General features: G+C 30.6%; 1 protein-coding gene across 2 annotated transcripts in view; it reads left to right on the forward strand.

The window, feature by feature from the left end:
- Nucleotides 1–19,734, forward strand: part of Ssh (Protein phosphatase Slingshot) — a 189,840-nt gene that overhangs the window by 25,079 nt on the left and 145,027 nt on the right. For both annotated transcript variants that reach the window (XM_070313834.1, XM_070313832.1), the window contains exon 2: nucleotides 1,426–1,481. In XM_070313834.1, coding sequence (XP_070169935.1) covers nucleotides 1,426–1,481 — 56 coding nt within the window. The remainder of the gene's footprint in view (nucleotides 1–1,425; nucleotides 1,482–19,734) is intronic.

Below are 19,734 nucleotides of genomic sequence, written 5' to 3' on the forward strand. Positions count from 1 at the left end.
TAATATATATAATAATAATAATAATATAATATATATAATAATATATATAATAATAATATATATAATAATATATAATAATAATTTATATAATAATAATATATATAATAATAATAAATTGTCATAAAGATTATATGTGTATATATATATATATATATATATATATACACATATAATCTTTTATGACAATTTATTATTATTTATAGTTATATTTAGTAATTTATAAATGAGGAAAAAAAATTTGATATATTTTATCTTCTTATCTGAACATTTACCTTAACTTGTACCGATAAAAACGAGACTATTTTTTACATTGATGTATAAATACATACGTACATTTATTAAAGCACATTATTGGTTATTAATTAAATTATTAAAATTTAAAGAAAGAGATTTTCAAGGATTACGGATTATGAAGTGATACTTGTGCAGTGTCCTTAACTTTTTACGTATAATAATACTTCATATTATTTCATCAGATTGAAAAGTAACTTCTATTTTATTTTTTATTACACCGTAAAGTTAGCGAATTATTTTCATATACTCAATTTTTATATACTGAAGTAAAATCTGGCTATCTAAAGTTCTAAAAAGTTATAGATGAGCATTTTGAAAAGAATTCTCGATTAAATAAAAAAATATGTAGATCCGAAGATATGACTTGCCACTTTCACAGCTTTTTTACTTAAGTCAAAATCGATTTGAATTCTAATAAAATTTTGATAGAACTATTCAGAATCTTAAAAAAAATGTCAGATTTTTGAAAAAAAATTATTTGCTCGCTGGAATAGAAAATTTTCATTTGCGAAATAAAAAATTGTCAATCTCTCTCTGTCATTGCTTTTTTTTATGGCGGGTTTGTTTGCATTGTCAACAACGTTTCGTCGAGATGAGAATAATAAACTTTTGAATTAAGCGTTTGCACAGTTTCTTTTTGGTTCTTTAGCTTACAGTATTGTCTTCAGATATACAACTGTTTGCCAACGTTTACCGTGGTTATCATGATGCCTCAATTATCTTTCGAGAAGGAAAGGGGGACGAATAAAGACTTATTCGTGTTCTCTTGTTATGAAGTTAATATTGATGTAATTCCACAGCAGCGTTATCTTTGTTGGAGCTTTCATCGCAAATAACTAACGCTGCATGCTTGGTTTTTTTTTGTTCTGTGACAAAAAATGGTTCAAATGAGAAAAGAGGAAACAAGAAAAAAGAGAGTTCCTCTGTTAATTATTAATTTCTTAAGTTGTAATTTTAAATGATCAGCAATAAAATCGTGATCTATATAATTTTAGAGCTTTAATTTTTGAAAAATAATGCGCCAAGGGTAGAGAGAGTTCTTTTTATTACAAAATATTTCTATTTGTTGTTATACATGTTTATCTCTTATTTTGTATACTTATAATACATAATAATTATTATATATTTTAGGATTCAGGAGCAGGAGCACCAGCTGACGATGAGGATAATACGAGAAGTTGTAAAAGGTAAGTTTATACAAATAATTATTAATATTTTTTACACAAAAATATATTTTTTCTACTTTAGAGAAGACATAATAGACAATAATAAATATTTTGATTAAACAAAATAACGTAAAGTCTTTTCTTGCGCATAAAAAATATATATATATTTCAAAAATATACAGGCTGAGTTTTTTAAATTGAGACACCTAAATATATCGAAAACGACGCATTTTTGAAAAGAAAGTTGAAATAAAAGTTGTTTGATTTTGGGGGCAAATATAACCGTATTATTTATTTCTGATTCGATGGATGTTCAAGGTTATTTCAAGGTCAACTTGAAATTTTTAAATATAAACCCCATTTTTTGTTGCATATTCTTATAACTTATCTCGAGAGCTTTTTAAAACAGTATAATAAAATATTTTTTTATTAAATATTTTTTGAGTTATTTTATATCTTAATCTGACATATTTTGATATAAAAAATAAAATATCTCGTAAAATATTTAGTTTTCGATAATCTTACCGTAATACTTTTATGTACAGAATAATGAGACAAATCAATTAGTGCCAAAAAAAAAAAAAAATAATTATTTTAAAAAATACATTGTAAATAATTTTCTTAAAAACAATTATTCTTTTATACCAATTGATTTATCTCGTTATTCTGTACATAAAAGTATTACGGTAAGATTATAAAAAACGAAATATTTTACGAGATATTTTATTTTTTATATCAAAATATTTCAGATTAAGATATAAAATAACTCAAAAAATACTTAATAAAAAAATACTTTATTATAGTGTTTTGAAAAACTCTCGAGATAAGCTACAAGAATATGCAACAAAAAATGGGGGTCTTCATTTAAAAATTTCAAGTTGACCTTGAAATAACCAAGAAAACGTCCACCGAATCAGAAATAAATAATACGGTTATGTTTGCCCCCCAAGATCAAACAACTTTTATTTCAAACTTCCTTTTCAAAAATGTATTGTTTTCGAGAAATTTAGGTGTCTCAATTTAAAAAACTTACCCTGTATAATTTTTTTTTTTTTTTTTTTTTTTTTTTACTAAAATGCGCAAATTGTACATTTTAAACTATATATTATTGTTGCAACACATAGCGTATTATCAACGTTAAGCAATCTTGCTCTAACTTTACGATATCTCAGCGAATTCAAAACATTCTACAATATATAAGTGAATACGTACTCAGTTTCAATAATGATAAGATCGAGTTACATACAGGACCATTAAGTGTGACGAGATCCATAGAGACTTCATGTTTTCATCTTGCACGGCACGTTTTCGCGGCCGGTCTGCTCGCTTGTCACCGCGTAGTAATTCCGGCTACCGGGCTCGAAAAACGGGAAATTAAGCAGAATTTAACACGAGCACAGACCTGCGTGAAGTTAACATCCCATTTTTGAAATTTTAAAATTCTGAAGGTTCCAGGTTGTTCTAGACTTGTTCTAAATTGTTCTAGAACATCAAATTTATATTATAAAAATTTTCGCGGAAAATTAAAAATAAACAATTTTTTGACTTGGCACCCCATTTTTCGAAAATCGAACTTTTCAAGGTTGCTCAAGTTGTTCTAAACATTGTTCCAAAGTATTAGTTTGATTGGTCAAAAACTTTAAGAGATATTGAAAAAACAAAAATTTAAGAAAAAAACATTTTTGGCCTTTTTTCATAAACAAAACAACTTACATAATTGCCGATTTAGAACATATTTATAACCGCGTAGAACAATTCAGAACAAAATTTTTAAAACCAGAACAACAATATAAGGCCCACTAACTGTGTCTGTGAAGTTGGCACGACGTTTTACGAATTTCAAAAAAACCATATAAATACTCGTATTAATAATTTATCGATTAAGGCAGGGTCAGATATTTTATTAATATTAATATTTATTTTTCACAAGATTGTAATGCGAGAAAGCATTTCAGTAACGGATAGCGTTAAAAATTTTGTTCCCGGTTGTTCTGGTCGAGAATACGATAGTTTTAAAGCGGGAAGCGAGAACAAGGTTTTTACTCAAGAAAATTAAAAAATAAAATTTTCCGATGAAGAGTAAGGTGGACCTTATATTGTTGTTCTAGTCTTAAAAATTTTATTCTGAGTTGTTCTACGCGGTTATAAACATGTTCCAAATCGACAATTATGTAAGTTGTTTTGTTTATGAAAAAATGGCCAAAAATGTTTTTTTTTTAATTTTTATTTTTTCAATATCTCTTAAAGTTTTTGACCAATCAAATTAATACTTTGGAACAATGTTTAGAACAACTAGAACAACCTGGAACAACCTTGAAAAGTTCGATTTTTGAAAAATGGGATGCCAGGTCAAAAAATAATTTTTTTAAATTTTCCGCGAAAATTTTTATAATATAAATTTGATGTTTTGGAACAATTTAAAACAAGTCTAGAACAACCTGGAACAATCTTTAGAATTTTAAAATTTTAAAAATGGGGTACTAACTTCACGCAGATCGAGCACAGACTAATAAGTCATGATAAGGAAAAACGATAGTTATCTAGACTGATAGCAGTCCTCTCTACTTAGCGAAGTAATTTGCTCTCGCTCACCAGGCATTGAAAGTACAATCGGCATGCGGTTGGTTTTTCAAGGATAACCGTCTCGATCTGATAAAACTTTCCTTACGCAGTTTCTGCGAAGATGCTATGGAATCATTCGAATTCTTTTTTCGATGCTACCTCGTAGTTATTTTTTTCGCGAGGACGTATCTCGCAGGTACGGCGGGGTGAGTTTTATCACTGGATATCCGAGATGCATCTAACATTTTTATATTGGTTTAACTGAATACAATGTCGTGTTTTAGTCTGTTTATATTCTTGGAGATATCGGGGGTGGGGGGGGAGGGGGCACAGTATACCGTACACTGTAACGATGAACATTGGGCGCGTTCAGCAGAGAAAACCGCTCAGTAGCAATCGAACGTGATTGGCTCTTACTTTTAGAACCAACAAATCAACGTCGAGTGTTGACAAGACAATAACTGAGCGTTTTCTCTGCCGAATGCGCCCATTCTTATCGCTATGCTAATGGATACCTAATCTGAAATTAATTTACTTAATGCGTATCTTTGTGATTTTAACTTGAGATTATTTTCTTTGAGCTCATGCGACTTGTTATTTCTGTATTATTATTTGGTGATGCAAAAATATTTTCAATATTAAAACAGTAATACAATTATATTAAGAAAGCAAAAATATAATTTTTATTATATTTGAAAATAATATAGAAATAATAATTTGAAATCCTTTTGTCTTTTTTAAATATATTCATTAATAATATATCATTTATTTTGTTAAAAATATTTATACAGTGTCCGACAAGTAAGTAATCAAATGAAAGGTGGAGATAGATTGAATCAAATTGAAAAGAAAAGTCCTATACCATTTTTTCTATAACACCTAATAAAGAAGTTATTTATTGAGAAAAGTCTGGCCTATCAATACCGACTTTTAGCCGGACGCACGTCGGTGAGCCGCTCGCCTGAAGCTAGTGCCAGACTATGCGCGTATCCGCAATTTGTGATTCGTAATTCGCGATTCGTGAACGATATGTAGAAATCTGATTGATTGAATTTGACAAATTTTCCATCCCACACTATTCACAAATTATAAACGAATCGCGAATACGCACATAGTCTGGCGCTAGCTTGATAGTGTACATCGCGACGGAGCGCTCACGCATACTACCAAGCGCACGGCTAAAGATCACCCCTATCGAGTTGGCAAAACCCACCTTGCAAAAATAAAAAAAAAACAAATAGCGTGCAATTATGAGCTTTCATATCCCGCAAAATTAAAAATTTTGAGCTCGTTGCATTGCAGAAATTTAATATTTTTTGTGAGGGGAGGGACTCGATATCGACTCAGCCTCCCCCACCACTTAAAAATACAAATATTCAATTAATCTTTATGGCAAAATTAGAAACTATTTATGAGCTTTCAATCTAATATAGTTTTAATTTTTGAGCTCATCACCTTTACAATAAAATCACCTCATATCTCTCCAGTACAAGAGAGAACTATACTTAAAATGAAGGAAAGTAATTATTTTCCGACTAAATATTGTTTATAAATTTATGAGCTCGCAAAATACGTGCATTTTGATAGTTGTATTGTAACTTCTGCAAGAGTTTATAATTTATAATTTTATCATATAGCAGAAATATAATAGTATTCTTGCAAAAGAAGTTACAATAGAATAATCAAAATGCACATATTTTGCGAGCTTATATAAATCGATAAACAATATTTAATCAGAACATAATTAATTTCCTTCATTTTAGGTATAGTTCTCTCTTGTGTCGGGGGGATGTGGGGTAATTTTATTGTAAAGGGGTTACAGCTCAATAATCGAAATTTGCGCATTATGTGAGCTCATAAATCGATTAACAATACTTAGTCGGAAAATAATCAATTTCCTTCATTTTAAGTATAGTTCTCTCTTGTGCCGGGAAGATGTGGGGTTTTATTATAAAAGAGTTGCAGCTCAATAATCGAAATTCGCGTATGTTGCAAGCTCATAAATTGATAAACAATATTTAGTCGGAAAATAGTTAATTTCCTTGATTTTAAGTATAGTTCTCTCTTGTGTCAGGGAGATGTGGGGTGGTTTTTTGGATTAAGGGAATGAGCTCAAAACTTAAAACTATATTAGTTTGAAAGCTCATAAATATCTCCCAATTCTGCCGCAAAGATTGATTGAATATTTGTGTTTTTAAATAGTGGGGGGGGGGGGGCTGAGTTGATTTCGACTCAGCCCCCCACAAAAAGTGTTAAATTCCTGCCCAGTGCAACGAGCTCAAAATTTTTAATTTGCGGGATATGAAAGCTTATAAATAGCTCACAATTGCGCGCTATTTGTTTTTTTATTTATGCAAGGTGGGGCGGGGTCAGCTCGATAGGGGTCTAAAGGTCGGCGCTGATTGGATAGACTTAATCGATAATAACTCCTTTATTAAACGCGTTATAAAAAAATGATTCAGAACTTTTCGACTTAGTTTGATTTAATCTACCTCCATCTTTTGTTTGGTCACTTACTTGTCGGATACCTATATATTGCCCATATACTTTTGTGTCTAATTATTTCATTTTTGTGAATTGCAGTCTTAAAAAAATATGGCTAATTATTTTCTAGAATATCTTCTCGTTTCAGCAATTTATTTAGTAATTTAATGCTTTATGGCATTATAAATAAAATCTGGATATACAAAATCGTAAAATGAAGATGACAAGCATCTTTTTATCTCTTACGAACCAGCTTCATGGCGTTTACGATTAACAATCTCTTCCGGGCGAAAGGTACTTATTCTCGTGAAAATACAATTCAAATTCGCGATTGTCGCCATCGGTTGTGCTCCCGGAACCGCGTCGATTATTAAGCAGGAAATTACGGGAGAAAACGTAGCGCAGCGTTATTTAATCAACGATGAAACGAGTTCTTTCTCGTGGAAGCGTATCTTCACTTCCTCTTTTGCTCGAGACTTCGTCGTTATAATTCGCTTAACTCGATTTAAATCTTCCCCGAAGAAAGCGGTGCTCGCGCGTGCGAATTTCCTGCCTCTCGAATGCAGACAGCGTGATGCATTTCCAATCTGCGTCATACTTGTGCGAATGTGTACGTGCCAGGAAATCCCCACGGAACCGATTCCTGCACGGGCCTTCGCGAAGAAGGCTTCGCTCTTAATCGTCTGACTTTCTATCGTGCGTTGCGTAACATCTTGCCTTGCGCACGGATCGTAACGTTACGTTACGTGGAAAACGTAATCGAAGTAGGAAGGAAAGAAGAAAAAACTTTTCATCGAAACTGGATATTAAATTACTCTATCCCTAACGAAGGGTCGTGACCGTTATGAGAATTTTAATCGCGGATATTACCGCGAATAAATGGTAAATCATTCCGACTTTTTCACATGACTAAATGATTAAGCACAAATAGGAAGCATATACAGAGTGTCCCATTTTAAAGGACCTACTCAAATCTCTCAGAAACACTGCGTTAAATCGAAAAATGTTTCAAACAAAAGTTGTGTGGCTTCAAGGGGGCCATAAGATGGTGACAATGATTTGACCTTGGAAAATCATTTGAAGGTCATGTGAAGGTCAACTTTAAAATCTTAAATGGAAACCCCCATTTTAATGGGGGGGGATTTAACGCAGTGTTTCTGAGATATTTGAGTAGGTCCTTTAAAATGGGACACTCTGTATAACTTCTATATTTCTATTCTAGAATAAACGAGTCGTAAATTGTAATATATATGTTTTTAATAATATATTATAATAGATGCTTTTTTTTAATTATTAAAAAGATGAAACTGTTTTTAACAAAGACATTGGTGCATTACGTAATTTTAACGTGAATAGATTATAAAAATAAGAAATTTGACGTGTTTTATGAAAACAAATAAAATATTTTTTAATTAATTTCAAATAAATTTTAAATTTTAAGGAAAGATATGGTTTTTAAAGCTTGATTATATTATAGAGATCTACAATAAACAATGACTTTCCTTAATATTTTTGCTAAAGAATATGGTTTTTAAAATTATAAAGAAATTGTTATTAATTCGCAATTTAATTCGCTTTTTATTAAAATGACATTTCCATTTATATTTTGTGATTTATTCTACGGTGTCACGAATTTTCGATAGCTTTCAATTTTAAATAAAGGGCTGTTGGTTATGGCAATATATCACGAATTGTTATGTATTTTTTCATTTATTTTATCTCTATATATAAAAATCGATTTCTGGGCAATCAACATCGTAATATAATACTCTCGATTCAGTCTTGAACTCCTGGCAGCACCGATGCCCGCTTGCTATTTTTGGATAGATTGTTCGGACTTTTCTCAGCAGGGCACGTATCCGATACATGACCTTTTAACTCAGCTAAAGTTCAGACTGCCAACATAAAGTCTTGCAAGACTATTCTTGCTAGGAGGAGATGTTGACTTTGCAATGTAATTATTAAAACAATTCGTAATGAGAATTTAAATATCTATTGCTTAATTAATCCTTATAGTCTACCATATTTTATTATGTCCGCATTTGTTTCCCAAAGTATATTTAAATTGAAAGTCTCGTAACTTGGCGATACATGTACATATTTATGTATATATTCAACATTTGATACACATACATTCCAAGTTTAATGTATATAAAATGTCATGAAGTTACTTAAATAATTTTTTCTATTTATTACGACTCACAAATAACATGTATGATCAGTTATAATTATAGACTAGAAAAATTATGTCCTATTTAGGATGTATGTGTCATTTGTCGAGACGTTGACAAAAACATGAAAATTTTATAGATTGTTCTACTATTTTTTTTGAGTATCTGTGCAAAACTTGAGCACAATTCTATTAACGGTTTGGAAATTATTTAAGTTTAAAGTTAGTATTGATTCTTATGGAAAATCACTACTGTAGCACTTATTGACAAATTTGAAAAAAAAAAAAAAAAAAAAGAAAAACATTGCCAACGAAATAAAAATTTTCATATATATTAAGAAAACTCTAATAAATATTTGTACAAAATTTGATTTAGATCCATTTATTCATTTAAAAGTTATTTAATAAAAAATGTACACTACTCAAAAAAATAGGAAACTTTTCATACCCTAAAAATTGGACTATTTTCAAACCGTTGAAACTCGACGAAAAAATTATCATAGATAAAAAATTAAAAATTTGTAGCTTGAAGTTTCAACTTTAACGCGCCATAGGTGATTTTTAAAAATTTTTGTATCTTCCTGGTTCTTAAAAAAGAACACATTGTTTTGTTCCTTAAAATTACGTATTTTTGACATTCTGCAGCTCAATAAAAAAATTTCTTTTGAAAAATTTAACTCAAGTTCCAGTTCCCAACTACATTTTGTCTACAAAATGCTTTTTTTAAATGCTTGCTACGATTTTTTTTTTTAATCGGGTTACACGAGTTTGAAACAAAACCTGTATTTTCTAGAAATGAGAAAATAAAAAAATATTTTGAAACTATTGATATCATGTTACAATTGAAACCCCAAGCTTCAAAATACTTTTTTAATTTTTTGTCTACGATGATTTCTCACCGAGTATCGACATCATTTCTAAAAAATACAGGTTTAGTTTCAAAATCGTGTAACTCGGTCAAAAAAAACTCGTAGCAAGATTTAAAAAAATGCATTTTGTAGGAAAAATGTTAGTTTGTGGAATTTAAATTGAATTTTTTGAGAGAAATTTTTTTATCGAGCTGCAGAGTGCCAGAAATACGTAAGTTTAAGAAACAAAACAATGTTTTTTTTTTTTTAAAGCACAGAACCAGGAAGATACCAAAATTTAAAAAAATCCCCGATGGCGCGTTAAAGTTGGAACTTCAAGCTACAAATTTTTAATTTTTTGTCTATGATGATTTTTTCGTTTTTTTTTTCGTGTTTCAGTGGTTTGAAAATAGGCTAATTTTCAGAGTATGAAAAGTGTGTGTGTGTGTGGGTTTTTTTTTTTTTAGTGTAGAAAAATATTACCTCTCTCTTTCTCTTTCTTTCTGCGAATTACTAGACTTTTTGTTTCTTGCAGGTGATTTCAGGTGGTATTTACGATCAAAAGTTTTTGTCATAAATTAGGAAAAATATTAAATACAAATATTTTCTTTTACGAAGATGTTAAAAACCATATTATTTTATGCTTCTTTAATTCTTTTTATAATCCGGATTTATTTATTTGATTTTTCAAACAGTACAAATGTAAGAAACATGTTTTTTTTTAATTTTGACAGTTTTTTGCTACTATTGTACAGCCAAAACATCTTTAAATATATAAAATATATATTGATAGTTTTTACATATTTTTGCGTGTCGATGATGATACATCAATTCTACTGATCGAAATTACTTACAATCTTAATATCTTGATTGGAGCATCTATATTGCGTTAAGATCATTACTTTCGACAAACAGTTCAAAGTATCAATTACAGAATGTAAATAGTGCCAAAATAATTAAACTGATATCACGGTGTTGATCTAGATTTATAACTGCAATTGAATTCAGTCCTTGTCGCTTTAAGGGGCAAAAGCGCTTAGTAGATATGTGTAGCCAATAGTGTAATTATCGTTAATTGCGATCTGCAATTGCGGATGCTTCTTTCATAACTGTAATACGGTGACTCAAATCGCGTGGGTGGATCTAATGTCACTCATTATTAGATAGTACCAATCTTTTTGAGTCTTTCATAATTTTTTCGTTGTGTTAGGTGCAGTAGTTTTTGGGTAGTGCATATTGAAACATTGTTTGTTCGTTTTGCATTGTCACGATTTTAAGAATGGAGCAACGGGCCACGAATAAATTTTGCTTTAAAAGTGGGAAAACTATTCTATCGAGATGTTATACATCGACTTTTGAAGCGAATTCGATGTTTTAAGCTCGAGTTTTAAGCTAGCGCTAGACTATACGCGTATTTGCAATTCATGATTCGTAATTCGCCATTCTTGAACGATATAAAGAAATCTGATTGATCGAATTTGACGAATCTTCCATCTAGATTATTCACGAATTATAAACGAATCGCGAATACGCATAGTCTGGCGTTAACTTTATCATTTCCCAATTTTTGGCAAAAATCAAAAATATATGATCATCATCACTGTACTCGTCAGATTTGGCACCTGCCGACTTTTCTTTGTTTCCCAAGATAAAATTGACGATAAAAGGGACTCGTTACGAAGATGTGAAGGCAATTCAACGCGCTGTGAGCACTTAAATTCGATTTCCCAAAAGAATTTTTTTTAATCAAAGATTGGGAGACGACGATTGACGAATGCGCGGGTGCGTTGTCATGGAGAAGAAATCATTCACCCGATTGGTAAGACTTGGGCCTAACACGAATTTGTTTCAAAAATCGTGACAATGCAAAAAGAATGAACAATCTTTTAATGTATATCAAAAACTATCCAAAAACTACTATACCTAACGTAATAAAAAAATTATGGGAAACTCAAAAAGATTGGTACTATCTAATTCCATTATTTTATTGATATCTTATTGATTGAGAGATAGTGCCATTAATATACGTCTTAAAAAAAAAATCATTTTTGGAATTTTTTGAACGTATCGGGTATATTTATATTTCATAAATTTTATATACATATATACAATGCGGCATTTAAATTGACACATCTATCATATATCTTTATTTAACTTCAGCTTAACGCCAAGAAGTGGACTTGGTTTACACAATACCTATAACTCACATCCCTTTCTCATTCTCTCATGCATACCCTTATAACTACTTATAACTATCTTATATTCCTATTTTTCTTATAACCTTCTCCTTCTCCTTCTAAATTTTCCTTAATAACCTTCCTTTCGCATCATCTAACACATCTTTCCACAATTTTTCCTCTACTTCATTCTCATCCTTACCTATTTCTATAAACCATCTTTTAGTTATATCACAATCTTTAAAATAATGACTTATACAATCCTCGCCTATACCGCAAAATACAGGCTTACGCTTCCTCCCCCGTAGCTAATATTTATTTATTTCTATCCTCCATGTTTCCGCACCTTAACCTTAATAAAGCCCTTACGCTGTCGCCTAAATTTCCTATATCCGCATTTCCTTCCCTTAAATACATTGGCCTTTCCAACCTTATTTCCAAATCCTTGTATTTGTATTTTTTATTTCTTATTATATCTAGTTTCCCTAATTTTATTATCCTCTAGTTGTCTCTGCCTTCCCTGTCCCTATTTCTCAACTCCTCACTTATATCAATTCCTTTCTCTCTAAAATTTCTAATGCTTCAATACTTCACCCATTTCTATTATAATATTTTCTCTCTCCCTACTATACATATCCCCCCTTTATTTACTTCTTTTTCCATCCAACACTTTTTTATCCATCTACTTTCTTCCATACCTCTTATCTTTTCCTCATATCTTCTATCTCTTATGCCCCACTTTATCCTTAATTTGTTTAAACCTAATTCTCTCGACATTAAAAACTTTGGCGTACAGAATTCTAACCTGGATAACCATCTTATGTAAACTAACATCACTCTTTTTAATTCCTTCTTCTCCTCCCAGCCTCATATTTACACTCCGTAAGACATTACTCTTTGCACCAGATAAGACCTTCCTCTTCTGAATCCTGCCTGGCTTTCCGGTAGCAAACTCAGTCTCTCTGTTTCGTCTTCAAGTCTGTTCCTCAAAATCTCAGCATATATCTTATAAGCCGAGCACAGCAAAGATATGCCTCTATAGTTACCAGCCTTATTAGTGTCACCTCACTTATACAATGGGACAATTATTGACATTTTCCAGTCCTTGGGTATATATCCCTCTTTCCATATCTGCCTCAATATTTCCACCAGCTCTATCTTCACTGCACCTCCTCCGAATTTCCAAGCTTCTATTGGTATTCCATCCACCTCTACTGCCTTCTTCATTTTCAACTTTCTAACCTGACACATCTATCATTAAAACAAAGCATTTTATAAAAAAATGCTTCAGACAAAAGTATTACGGTAAGATTATCGAAAACTATATAACTAAAACTAAATATTTTACGAGATATTTTATTTTTTATATCAAAATATGTCAGATTAAGATATAAAATAACTCGAAATATACTTAATGAAAAAATACTTTATTATAGTGTTTTGAAAAGGTCTCGAGAAGAGCTATAAGAATATGCAATAAACAATAAGGATTTTCATTTAAAAAAATAAAATTGATCTTCAAACGATCTTCAAAACGTCCACCAAATTAAAAATAAATAATGCTACTCTCTTTCTCAAAAGCAAACTTTCGTCTGAAACATTTTTTTTATAAAATGCTTTGTTTTTATGATATTTAGATAGATCAATTTAAATGCTGTATTTTGTATAATAAACATTTCACACACATGTTGTGCAAAAATTCCGCATTCTCAATTTTCTCATAAATTTGGACAGCTGCAACAATATATTTTCGCCTAAATATCGTTTCGATAATAGTAACAACAACAACAACAACATGGCTAGCGATACGCTTTCCTTTTACATTCCATATGACTTGCCATAGATTTAGAGTCTGACCAAACTTATTAGTGTCCATCACGGGGTAGACGCGTTGTCCTAATTTCGTCCAGCGTTGCCATTATTTTCTGCACGCCTTGTCGCTTTTGCCACGAAGAAAACTTCGATCGCTCATTACAAGAAAAAGAAAGGAACATCCGGTGTTTATCGTTAGCCTACAATCTCGTGCGTAATTGATGCTGCTGTAATTTTCTGTATCACATCTTGGCGTACCACAAGTTGGACGGATAATTGTAGGTCTATTTAACAGTCATAGAGATCGCAATACTTTGTTGCCTTTAAGGCGTTCATTCTCCAATTACATAATGTTTACGGTTTCAATATATCTCGCACTTACAACTAGACATGCGTATCGAGTTCCCAGGCTTGTTAATACGCCTGTTAACGATCGAGTTGCTAAAAACCGAGTTAACGCTTTCGTCGACCATCGCTTTAAGAGACACATGATTATACCTTAAATATCACATCGCGAGCGGAGAGAAGTTGAAGCTAGTAAGATCTTCTGACCCGCTCTCTCGGATGCCCGAAGCGGTCCGAGGCGGTCTACCTTGAACGGGATTCCTGGTCGTTTGTAAATTTCACTAACAAAGAGTCACGAGACTCGTGAGGATAATAGCCGGATATACACGTATTTTCTTTCGCTAACGTGGATAATGTCGCGTACACGCTGCTCATTATAGTCTCGCGGATTCCGATAGTTTTTTGTACATACGCGAGTGAGAAGTAAATACAGAAAATGATATATATTATTTTTCCTCTATTTGTTGTCCTACTTTTAACTATGTACTTTCTCTTCAAAATATGGATGTTATAATATCTTACAGATCACGAATTTATAGTTGCGATAGGTACAATATGCTGCACAATAAGACTTTTCCTTTTCAGATTAATGATATGTTATATTGCAATTTATTTTTTGTATCTTTGAGTTTTATTTTTATTTTTTTTAATATTCGAGAGATAACAAGAAATTTAAGAATTATTCTAAAACGCAAATTATATTTTGCGTTTTAGAATTTTTTATCGAATTTTAGGTAACTGAGAAAAATTAGGGAATATATAAAATTATTGACGTCTATCTTTCAGTGATTTTTAAATGATTGTAAATGATATTTTAGAGAGACCAATCTGAAGATAAAAAATTAGTTTCCCGATTTCTAAAAATTAAAAAAGTTTTAATGCTAATTATATTATATAATGTTATTAATATTGTTATTAGAAAAATATTGCGCTGATAGATTTAATGATTCCATCAATTATAAATATTAATTCAAAACTCATATAATTCAAAACAGAAGTTATTCAAAACAGAAAATATAAAAAATTAGTTTTGAATAACTTCTATTTTGAATTAATGAATTTTGATTAATTTCAAAGCACATATACATTTAATGATTACATTATTAATGATATTAAATTGTAATTATTATAATATGTATGTGTTATATTTTCTTTATATATCTGCCATTCTTTGTATATCTGCCGAATTACCGAGGTTTTCGAGAGTTTCGTACGTAACCCTGAACTATATTTCAACCGAGCATTTCGGAGGAGTGCAAACAAAGAGCGATCTTACACAATTTAAGATTGTATCGTGCTTCGAAACTTGGTAATTGGTTTCCGTCTTACGACATGCATTGGTCGATTGTTCTTGTCCGAGGTTCGTGAAAATAATTTTACGACAAGAATTTCTTTGATATAAATCATAAAATAATATAGAGATTTTTGACGAAGTTAAGTTGAATTGTTGCTACATATCGAGATATCAATCGTTCCCGTGTTAAAACAAAATTAAAAGTGCAAATCGATAAACTTTTGTTTCTTTTTAATTTTTGGATATTGATTATTAGATTTTTTAATAATTTAATAAAATTTTAATTTTGATATGTTGCGTAATAAGTTTGATCAATCGACTCAGCCCCCCCCCCCCACCATAAATATTAAATTCCTGTGTAGTGCAACGAGCTCAAAATTTTTAATTTGCGGGATATGAAAGCTCATAAATAGCTCATAATTGTACGCTATTTGTTTTTTTTTATTTTTGCAAGGTGGGGGGGCTAGCTCGATAGGGGTAGAAAAATCTGTGTGTTTATGAGAAATATAATTTTCTGAAACATCCTGTACATCGTTTACATCAGCTTATTGCGTCTAGTTATTTATTCGCGTATATATCTTCCGCGCGCCGATCGACACAAGAGTAAGAAAACCTGTTCTTGAGTAAAAACAGCTCATAGGTAGCAATGAAGAGAACGGAGTGATCGGCACTTCAATTTATATGAAGACGCGAAGCTGGATGTTCGTTTATATCGGTCTCGGTGAGCAGGTGATTTTCAATGAGTCACATAGAAATTCTTTTACGAATACTTGTAGTATCCTACAGTCAATGAATCATTGCCAAGATTTTTGCGGAATTATCTATAATATTTGCTATCAAAATGGTTTCCCAAGTCTTAAGTTTTATCTTTGACGTCTATCTTTCTAGCCTTGTATATTCTTACTCATGAATGAATGAAATATGCATTTTTAATTACACAATATGGCTATAATATTTAATCACACTTCATTAAGTTATATAACGATATGTGAAAAGTTAATTGCATTACTTTTTATCCTCTCTCTTCCTTCCCTTACATAGAACATCATATTTTTGTATATTTTTTTAAATAAAATATTTTTCTTATAAAGAAATGGTACTAAATAGCGGTTTAAAAAAATATATTATATAAAATATTATACAAAATTGGGTGTGTGACAGCCAAAGAAAATATTTCTTGCTCATCGGCTTTGCCTATTCGCATAGAGCGCATCCGGGATTTTGTAATGGAACCGATAAAGCAGGAAAGTTTGAATAAGTGGTTCAACGTTTGCGATTTTAAGATGCTGTTCATTACGTTATCTTTGAAGCCGAGGTGCAAGCAGAATAATTTTAATGATTGTAACAAATTAATTTAATTAAATTTATATACAGAGTGTTTCAATTTAATTTCCCCAGACAAGTATTTCAAAAAATATGAAAGATACGAGAAAACGTTTTGTATGAAAAATCGTTTTGAAGAAAAAATATGTAATCATTTACAATGTATTTTTTTAATAATTATTTGTTTTTTTACACTAATTGATTTGTCTTACTATTCTACATAAAAGTACAAAAAAGTATTGCGGTAAAATTATCGAAAACTAAATATAATATTTTACGAGATATTTCATTTTTTATACCAAAATATATATCAGATTGAGATATAAAATAACTCGAAAAATACTTAATAAAAAAATACTTTATTATAACGTTTTGAAAAGCTTTCAAGATAAGTTACAAGAATATACAATAAAAAATGGGAGTTTCTATTTAAGAAATTGAAGGTAACTTTCATGTGATCTTCAAACGACTATCCAAAGTTAAACCAATGATACCATCTTATGTCTCCCTCGAAGCCATAAAACTTTTATACGAAACGTTTTTTCGTATAAAATTTTCCATACTTTTCGAAATATTGGTCTGGAGAAATTAAAATGAAACATCCTGTATATATATCTTACATTGAGATACGAGCAAAACCACTTATTTTAATATCTTTCTTTCCATAGGAAAGCATCTTTAATGACAACAATCACACGTAAAAGTTGCATGCTGCCCTTTGAACTTTCCTGGCATTTTGTTCTGTAAAATTAATTAAAAAAAAACTTGAGCTACATTAACTCATCGTTGCTACCGCTATTTCTAAGTATATAAGACAAAGTCATGTGTGTGTGCAAGATATCAAAAATATATAAAACTGCAATTTTCGGCGTTCGAATAATAAAGTAAATGCGAGATCTTTCGAAATAATTTATTTTATTATTAAGAACTAACAATCAGATAAAAAATTATCTTGCTTATTTTTATTATTTTTATGTGCTTTGATAAGTAATTTTCACTTTTGTAAGCCTTAGTAATCTTCGAGTTGATAAATAAACCCGAGACTAGTTTAAATAACCACATTTTGATTCTACTAAATATAAAAAAATTTATATACATAAGGAGAAAGAAAGAAAGGAAAAAAATACAATTGCTAACATATATTATATGTTAATTACTGTACTGATACTTAATGAAGAGTTCAGTGTAAGTCCTATCTCGAAATATTTAATATTATAATATCTGTGCTTAAACATTTTTTTATATCGGATTAGAAATTGAATGCTTTATTTTTTTGCGCTACGTAGCATATTTAGAACGTAGTATGTTGATTTATAAAATATGAAATATTCAAAGCGTATCATAAAATGTTCTCTTTTTTAACTGTTCTTTTTCACAATGTCTATACTTTTGCGAGTTTATTTTCTTGTCGTCTCCGAAAGGCCGTGCATAGATTACATGCCAATCTTTCAGATAAGTTTTTTTTTTGGTAATTATTTACTATAGCGGACCCAGCTTCAATGACGTTGACCTTCACATATGTTGTCAAGGACATAATCCTGAATAACTTTTCCTTATAACTTAATCGTCGGTCTCTTATAATATTTGAGATATTTAAGATTAAAGTTAGATTCGGAACGAAAACTTGGTTTGAGTTATGAGTTATACAGGGTGTCCCATTTTAAAGGACCCACTCAAATATCTCAGAAACACTGCGTTAAATCGAAAAATGTTTCAAACAAAAGTTGTGTGGCTTCAACGGGGCCATAAGATGGTGACAATGATTTGACCTTGGAAAATCATTTGAAGGTCATGTGAAGGTCAACTTTAAAATCTAAAATAGAAACCCCCATTCTTTATTTAGTATTCTTGTAGCTTATCTCGAGAGCTTTCCAAAACACTATAATAAAGTATTTTTTCATTAAGTACTTTTTGAATTATTTTATATTTTAATCTGACATATTTTGATATAAAAAATAAAATATTTTGTAAAATATTCAGTTTTTAATAATCTTACCGTAATACTTTTATGTACAGAATAATGAGACAAATCAATTAGTGCCAAAAAAAAAAAATAATTATTTTAAAAAATACATTGTAAATAATTTTCTTAAAAACAATTATTCTTTTATACCAATTGATTTATCTCGTTATTCTGTACATAAAAGTATTACGGTAAGATTATCAAAAACTAAATATTTTACGAGATATTTAATTTTTTATATCAAAATATGTCAGATTAAAATATAAAATAACTCAAAAAGTACTGAATAAAAAAATAGTTTATTATAGTGTTTTGGAAAGCTCTCGATGTCAGCTACAAGAATACTAAATAAAAAATGGGGGTTTTCATTTAAGATTTTAGAGTTGACCCTTACATAACCTTCAAATGATTCTCCAAGGTCAAATCATTGTCACCATCTTATGGCCCCCTTAAAGCCACACAATTTTTGTTTGAAACATTTTTCGATTTAACGCAGTGTTTCTGAGATATTTGAGTGGATCCTTTAAAATGGGACATCCTGTATAACGTAACTTGAGTGAAATTTCAGTTTTAAATCAGAAATAGGTTTGGATTAGGTTAAATCTTCCGGAAGTAAAGCCACTCGTAAGGGGGGGGGGGGGAGCTCACTGTGTCCATGCGTATACTTTACAAAGCGAAGCGAGGTCCATCTTAGAATTATTGTGTGTATGGGAAAGTGTATACGTGAACGCAGTGAATTCCGCTCCTTCTAGGTGGGGGGGGGGGGAATCCACTCCCGGAAAATATAACCTAACCCATACCTATTTCTAAAAATTTGATTTGAGCTTTATACAACGTAACCCAAACCAAATTTTAGTTTTAAATCATCGTTTTATCGTTTTATTTCTCAAACTTTATTTCTTAATAACTTTTTAATAAACAATGAAGTTTAAGTTATAAGAAAAAGTTACTCAGGATTATGTCCTTGATAACATATATCAAGGTCAACGTCATTGGAGTTGGATCTGCTGTAGTAAATAATTACCCTTGTTTTTCTCAACGGAGTATGCCAGCAGAAGATAAAACTAGTTGCGGATTCATTAATCTTATTTGTCATTCTTCTTTAAGCTCTTGATGAAAACGTGAAAAGTGATATGACATGTATCGTGGAATAGATTTTCACATCGCGTGTCTTAGTGCAATATATGCACATTACTATTAGCTTTACTCGCAGTCGTCATCAAATACGGATGCTAGTATGAAATTTTAAAATGCATATATCCGTTGAGTAAAGCAATCTCTACGTATCCAGAAAAA

Source organism: Polyergus mexicanus, unplaced genomic scaffold (assembly GCF_030449975.1).
Source record: "Polyergus mexicanus isolate NDT 795.1 unplaced genomic scaffold, iyPolMexi1.0 SCAF_25, whole genome shotgun sequence".
Classification (NCBI taxonomy): Eukaryota; Metazoa; Arthropoda; class Insecta; order Hymenoptera; family Formicidae; genus Polyergus; species Polyergus mexicanus.